This window comes from Microtus ochrogaster, unplaced genomic scaffold, assembly GCF_000317375.1.
Source record: "Microtus ochrogaster isolate Prairie Vole_2 unplaced genomic scaffold, MicOch1.0 UNK28, whole genome shotgun sequence".
Classification (NCBI taxonomy): Eukaryota; Metazoa; Chordata; class Mammalia; order Rodentia; family Cricetidae; genus Microtus; species Microtus ochrogaster.
The window spans coordinates 865,035-872,945 of record NW_004949126.1 but is presented as its reverse complement, the minus strand read 5'-3'; the positions used below and the strand labels follow the sequence as shown (position 1 = coordinate 872,945).

The 7,911-nt window shown below is 38.4% G+C and overlaps 1 protein-coding gene across 2 annotated transcripts in view; it reads right to left on the bottom strand.

Moving 5' to 3' along the window:
- The window catches only part of Fbxo8 (F-box protein 8), a 43,348-nt gene that overhangs the window by 24,900 nt on the left and 10,537 nt on the right, over nt 1-7,911 (bottom strand). For both annotated transcript variants that reach the window (XM_005368084.2, XM_026789760.1), the window contains exon 2: nt 728-1,064. In XM_005368084.2, the coding sequence (XP_005368141.1) occupies nt 728-1,056 (329 nt within the window). In that variant the 5' untranslated portion in view covers nt 1,057-1,064. The remainder of the gene's footprint in view (nt 1-727; nt 1,065-7,911) is intronic.

The window sequence follows — 7,911 nt, the reverse complement described above, 5'->3', positions numbered from 1 at the left end:
TCCAGTGACTCTCCTGATTGATAGCATTTTCAGGACTTAAAAGAAGAAACCACGCTGCTATGAGCTTTCATTAGAGTGGGAAGCTATTTAGGAACAAATGACATCTTTTGAAAAAAAATATAGATTCCATTCTACAAAAGCTTGTGTGCAACAGCTATTAAAATGTCCACGTAACCAACTGTCTGTCATGGTTTCTAATGTTTACCTGCCTCAGTGATAAAAATGAGTTTTAGAAAAAAACATAGGTGAAGTTGTCACAATTTAAATGTTGATGACACCAAATGCTGTTAAACAGAAACACGAAAATGCACCTGCTCACTTTGAAATTAAGGAAAACACTGTTTTTACTGATGTTTAAGTATGCCTGTTCTTCAAATGGTACTCCTCTGGGAAATACAAACTGCACCAAGGTATAAAGACTACACACGTTGAATTATAACTTCTTATGCAGCATGGGTGTGCTTCTCAAATGGCTGCTGTGTACTAAACAGACATGTTTTGATGTAACTTCCTTCCTTCTCTCTGTGCACTCATCGTCCCATTGTCTTCTCTACTGTCTTTCTGGCAATATCAATACTGACTGAGAAGACAACTAAGAAGATAATTGTTCTAGGATTTAGTAAAATAAATAAGCTCATATTAAATGAAATTATTTCACAACACATGCTAAGTAAAGAACATTAAACAAGACAAGGATCCGACCTAAATGCTCTTGGGTTGAACTTACCCTTGCCAGAGAAGTTCATCATTAGCAAGGTCTTGCCAAACACATGAGGCTAAGCAGAGGTCAGTTGCATTTAGGTAGGACAAGATGGTGAAGCTTAGCTCAGGTGGCAGCATTTCCAGGTTAATGAACCCTTCCTGCTCTTTGGACTTTTTTGCTTTCAGAAGATGATATATATCGATGCCTCCTTGGGCTTGTTTCCGTTGGCTGGACTGAGAAATGTTGCTTGAAGTCCCTCTCCTGCTCTGCTCTCTGCTGAGGTAGCCTGGCTCACTGTAGGCTTCCTGCTGGAGATGCTGGTTTCTGGCCACTCTCCAGAGTCCTTGACCCATCTGCAAGCCTGAGAGAAGGGCAGAAGGTAATGAGGGTGACATGAAGTTAAACCATCAAATCTGACAGCACACTTGTTTACCAGAATTATAATTTCTCACTAAAGCCCCGTGAAAGCTGTAGGGTATTATAAAAAAGAGTTGGGGTGTTGGGGTGAAGCATTTGGGAGAGAAGTTTAACTACCTGGTCTGCTCATTGCCTCTCTCAGCTTGCTTGCTAAAGATTTTTAAGATCCACAGGTGACATAATCATTTTTTCATTTGGTAGGAGTTAAGTTGCTGATGTCCTGAAGACACTTAAAATGATATTTATGTGAACTTGTGGGCCAGCATTAAAGCCAGCTCTGAGCAGAGCACAGGGCTTCAGTTAAACGGCCTCCAGACACTGCTTTTTATCACAACTCAGGCTCAGCTAAGCTAGTTCCTTTTAACCAGACTCCCAGATGCACACCAGCTGTGATGCAGGCTTTCCGTTTAATTCCTGCCAGTCTACACTTAGGCTGGAGACTGTAATAAACTGTAACATAGGCCCTGAAGTCTAATTCCAAACCTTATAAATTAGACACCTAGAACTCAGGGATAAATTTCTCAGCAATAACGAACTACTTGGTTTCACTGGTGCCTACAAATGAAGTTGTAATTTAGAATAACTTTCAGTTCTTCTCCAAACAGCCCTGTGGATTTGTCCAAGGCACCTGGGAAAAGGTGTAAGGTGTGTTCCAGTCTCCCCCACCATGTTACCTGGACTCACCAGACACAGGTATTTAGAAAATGACAGGCTTAAACTTATTTGACACTGCTTTCAAAACAAGCAGTTTTTCCTGAGCAAATAAGCTTACTATGAAAAACTAAACCAGAAAGAGCACTGAATACAAATAATTACGTTCACGAATCCCTTCTCAAAAAAAAAAAATCTTGTCTCATTACTCATTCAAAAATTTTAGAAAAAAAAATACAGATTTTCACATAAATCAGTAAAATAACTTTCATGGTATGATCTGAACCTTAGATGAACACAAAAATACAAAACAACCCATTGGACACACAAAACAAACCACTAGTTAGCAAAATGGAAACGTCCTAGAAATAACTTCAGTTTCCAGAAGAATTTCAAGAATACTGAGAGTATTATTTTCTTACATAAAAGAAGTCACATGAATATTTACTAAGTATTTGGCTATTATTGGGACAAAGCTACTATATGAGGTTACTTATGGATCAAAATAGAAAAAAATGGTTCAGGGCGAGTTTAATTCTTATCCCTTACCTTGATGTCTTTGGGAGTCCACATATAAAGGGTGCATACATATGCATATATTATATATATATACACACACACACGTACATATACGTTCCACCTTTTTTGTGTTTGTGTGTGTGTGATGGTCACAAAGAGAAGGAATATACTAATGATTTTCAAATGTGGGAAATTTTGTTTTTGTACATAAAGAATAAACCTTTCTTGTCCTAAAACACAAAACTAAATACTATTATTAAGTTGGAGGCCTCATCCTAGCCCCTGGCATCCATCTTTGGAAGCCCCCTTTCCTGAGAGTTGCCTCAGTCCAAACTCCACCTCCCCAGGGAGGGTCAAGACCACTCCCACAGGCTATTTAGACTGCCCCCCAGAAAATAAACACATAGTCTTCCCTCTTCCTCCCTGATGGTCGTGTAGGCTTGTTGCCCCCCCCCCCACTTCGTTTTTTCCCAAGGCCACCAGAGAGCACAGACATCCAATGAAACCTAGATATCTTTTAATTTGTCTGATTTGGGCTGATTGGATTGGGATTATTTTTCCAATGGAGACGCTTGTTGGTAAGAAGTATTCCTAACATTTATCAGTTTAGCTAGCCTCAAATTTTAAAAATTAAATTCATGGGACTGAAGAGATGACTCAGTGGTTAATAGCACTGAATGTTCTCCTAGAGGACTGAAGTTCAATACCCAACAGCCACAAGTGAGTTCATAATAATCTGTTACTCCGGTCCCAGGGGTTCTCCAACGCCCTCTTCTAGTTTCTGCAGGCACTACACATAGAGTGCAAGCACATACATTCAAAGAAACACTAAGACACACAAAATCAAAATATTAAGACAAACCACAATCTCAACTTCATATGGAAAAACAAAAAACTCAGGATAGTCAAAACAATGCTGTACAATAAAGGAACTTTCAGAGGCATCACCATCTTTGACTTCAAACTCTACTATAGAGCTATAGTAACATCATAAAAGCAGCTTGGTATTGGCACAAAAACAGACAGGTGGACCAAAGGAATCAAATAGAAGACTATGGTATACTCACACACCTATGAACACCTGATTATTGACAAAGCAGCTACAACTATAAAGTAAAAAAAAAAGAAAGAAAGCATCTTTAACAAATGGTGCTGGAATAACTGAATGTCAATATGTTGAAAATGCAAATAGATCCTTATCTATCCCCATGCACAAAACTCAAATCTAAATGAATCAAAGACCTCAAAATAAAACTAACCACACTGAACCTCATGGAAGAGAACGTGGGAAGTAGCCTTAAATGCATGGGCACAGGAGACCACTTCCTAAATATAACCCTAGTAGCACAGACACTGAGAGCAACAATAAATAAATAGGACCTCCTGAAACTGAGAAGCTTCTGTAAAGCAAAGGACATGATCAACAAGACAAAATGGCAGCCTACAGAATGGGAATAGATCTTCACCAACCCCACATCTGGGAGAGAACTGATCTCTAAGTTATACAAAGAACTAAAGAAACTAGATATAAAAAGACCAAATAATCCAATAAAAAATGGGGTACAGATCTAAACAGAGAACTCTCAAAGGAATATCAAATGGCTGAAAGATACTTAAGGAGATGCTCAATATCCTTAGCCATCAGGGAAATGCAAATCAAAATAACTCTGAGATTCTATCTTACACTTGTGAGAATGGCCAAGATAAAAACTCTGATGACAGCTTATACTGGAGAGGATGTGGATCAGGGGGAATACTACTCCATTCCTGGTGGGAGTGCAATCTTATACAGCTACTTTGGAAATCAGTATGGCAGTTTCTCAGAAAGTTAGGAATCAATCTACCTTAAGACCCAGAAATATCACTCTTAGGCATATACCCAAAGGATGCACACTCACATCACAAGGGCATTTGCTCCCCTACGTTCATATCAGCATTATTCATAATAGCCAGAACCTGAAAACAACGCAGATGCCCCTCAACTGAAGAATGCATGAGGAAAATGTGGTACATTTACACAATGGAGTACTACTCAGCAGAAAAAAAAACCCAGTGACATCTTGAAATTTGAAGGCAATGGATAGAACTAGAAAAAACCATCCTGAGTGAGGTAACCCAGATCCAGAAAGACAAATATAATATGTATTCACTTATTAGTAGATGATAGACATAAATCAAAGAACAATTAGGCTACAGGCCACAACCCCAGAGAACCAAGGTAACAAAGACGATCTTAATAGAGATATACATGAATCTGCCTAGGAAGGGGAAAAAAGACAAGATCTCCTGAGTAAATGGGGAGCTTGAGTAGGAGGGGGATGGTGGAAGGGGAGGGAAGAGGGTGGAAAGGGAGTGGGGAAAATGTATAGCACATTCCTATGCAAACAAAATAAGAAGAGTGTGTGTGTGTGTGTGTGTGTGTGTGTGTGTGTGTGTGAAAGAGAGAGAGAGAGGCAATCGTTCAGCTGCTAAGAGCACTCACTGACAGCTCTTGCACAGGCCCTGAATGTGGATTCCAGTACCCACTTACAACTGCCTAGTCCAGTCTCTGCCCAGCATGAGCACCACATTTTCCTTCATAGGCACTAATGCTTGTTAGGAAATGAGAAAGTGGGCACACTTGGAAGATAGTTTGGTAGATTTTTGCAAAATTAAAATACTTGCATGTATAATCAAGACTCATATTTCTTGTTATTTACTTACATAGGTTAGAAGCATCTGTTCAAACAAAAACCCTGTTCATGAATGTCTATAACAGTTTTATTCATAATTGCCCAAATTTAAAAAAAAGATATACTTCAGCAGGAAGTGCATACACAATGGCACATCCATACAATGAAATATTACTCAGCATAAATAGTTTAAACACTAAAACACAATGATAAAACAGATATAAAACTATTGTCACTTGTGACAGTTACTTGGTCAAAACAATTCAGATGAACACTGAGATCACCTAATATGCCAAAAATTCTAATTGAAAAACACATTTTTTGCCAGGCGGTGGTGGCGCACGTCTTTAATCCCAGCACTTGGGAGGCAGAGGCAGGCAGATCTCTGTGAGTTCGAGACTAGGTCTACAAGAGCTAGTTCCAGAACAGGCTCCAAAACCACAGAAAAACCCTGTCTCGAAAAAGCAAAGAAAAAAAAAACCCACATTTTTTATATTTGTAAAAATGAATTTTGCTATATAACATTAATTTTTGTGATGAAGTTAGTGTTGGTTATTTATCTTTACTAAGTAAAATAGATAATTCTATCTTTAAAATATTCCTGTAAGAGTATACTAATTTACATGTAAATAGAAGTTACTCTCATTATGCATGGTAGTGATTTCTATAAAGTTGTTATAAACACTGGAATAGTGAAGACAGAACCACCTTCCTGTGGAAAAACGGAAGGTTAAGTTTCTGCAATGACCAAATGAGTAAATGAACATGATGAAAGAATTTGTTTTCCTAAATTATGCAAACACAACCTCTGACCTATAAAGTACTTACTTACTCCTTACACTATCAAGTAATGGTATGTGTGTCTCAAAGATATTGTATACACTTTTGTTTTAAGAGCAAAATAATTCATACTCAATTTGAAACACATACACGTATGTCATAGTGGACAGTAAATTCTGAAGTCTTACCTTCATGGATGCTAAGTTACCCTGAACAGTCACTGGGAACATGTACTGAACAATAGCTGATTTTACTAATTTAATCATAAGATTTTTTATTTTGATTTGTTTATTAATATTTCTTACATTTCAATTTTCTGTTTCTAAATTTCAATGCTGTTATAGCAGAGCAGCTCAGCTGACATTAACAGAAACAAGATTTAAGGTGGATTTGAAAACAAAAAAAAAACTTTTGAAAACTATTTACTTATAATTCATAAGCTTAATTAGCTAAAGCTCCATTTAAAAATAAATAGCACATGAAATGGCTTAGCCAGCAAAGGCATTTGCTGTAAAGACTAACGACCCATGCTGGGTCCCCAGGACCCACAGAGTAGAAGAGAAACGACTCTCATAAATTGTCCTCTCGTCTTCTGATGGAGGAGGGTCATCTGTCTATGTGTTACTCTCACTGGTTAATAAAGAAACTGTCTTGGCTTTTTGATAGGGCAGGATTTAGGTAGGTGGAGTAGACAGAACAGAATGCTGGGAGAAAGAGAGCATAGTTGGTCAGACGCCATAGCTCTCTTCTCCGAGATGGATGCAGATCTTTCCCGGTAAACCACCACCTTGTGGTGCTACACAGATTATTAGAAATGGGTTAATCAAGATGTGAGTTAGCCAGTAAGAGGCTAGAGATAATGGGCCAGGCAGGGTTTAAAAGAATACAGTTTCCATGTAATTATTTCAGGTAAAGCTAGCTAGGAGCTGGGCTGCAGCCCACCACTCCTATCTCTACAGTCTTCAGATATGTGTAGTGACAAAGGTACACCCACACGCATACTAACACACTCATACAAATGCACACATATATAAACAAAACAAAGTAAAAAAATTACAATAGAGAAAGAGTCACACTCCTTTGGAGACATGGCCACTGGTAGGTGGCTCAAGCTCCAGAGGGTGGCCCACACTCATGTGCATATGGACAGGACTAACTAGATTCAAGAGGTTTTTTTTTGTCCCTTTTTTAATATTAAGGAGAACATGATGTTGTGTATGAGTGTGACAGAAACTACAGGGAGCTGAAGGGAAGTCATGGTGGATGGCTATGACAAAAAACATTGGATAGATATATGAAAAAATGTAAAGAATTATTTATAATGGAAGAAGAGTAGTTTTGAATATTGCAGAGAGGGAATCATTAACTTAGATGTCCTAAAGATGTCACAAAAGGTGGAGGACTTGAAAACCACAGGAAAAAGAAGGGAACGATTCAGGGAAAGATATGAAATGAAAACAAAAGCTGCTTCTTTACTTGCACAATAAGGATAAAAAAGATTCTTCTTTTGGGTCTGGAGAATAATTCAGCAGTTAAGAGCACATACTGGTCTTGCAAAGGACCTGCGTTAAGTCAGCAGCCACTCTGGGCAGCCCACACATGCCTGTAACTCCAGATTGGTGAGATCGAATATTCTGGCCTGTGAGTGCCTGAACACACATCCACAAAACAGACATACAGACATACAGCACACACAGATTTAAAAATTATGTCCTCTTATGAATAAATGGTTACAAAAAACATACCCTAAAGTAAAGACCATCAGTCATATTGGAGTCCATGCATCTTAAGTCAACATTTTATTTCCTCAACAATCTAATGGTCAGTCATTAAAGTACTACTTAAACACATACACACAGTCTAAAGAAATGTAATCAGTGACTCTTCAGCAAAGCTAGCAGTTTTCTAGGTGTATTTGTGTGTTTGGTTTTACAGTATGTGTGCATGTGCACAGGGAGGCCTGAAGTCCTCCACTGCTTTCCATCTTTGGTTATTAATACAGAAACAGAAGCTCATGGGTTGGGGCAATACTGATTGGTCAAGGAGCTTCAGGGATCAGCCCCCACACAGGCTTTGCTCATGACTGCTAAGGATCCAAACTCATCTTCATGCTTGTATAACTGAGCAAGTCCCCAGCCCAAAGTTAACAATTACAACTCTGATTTTAAC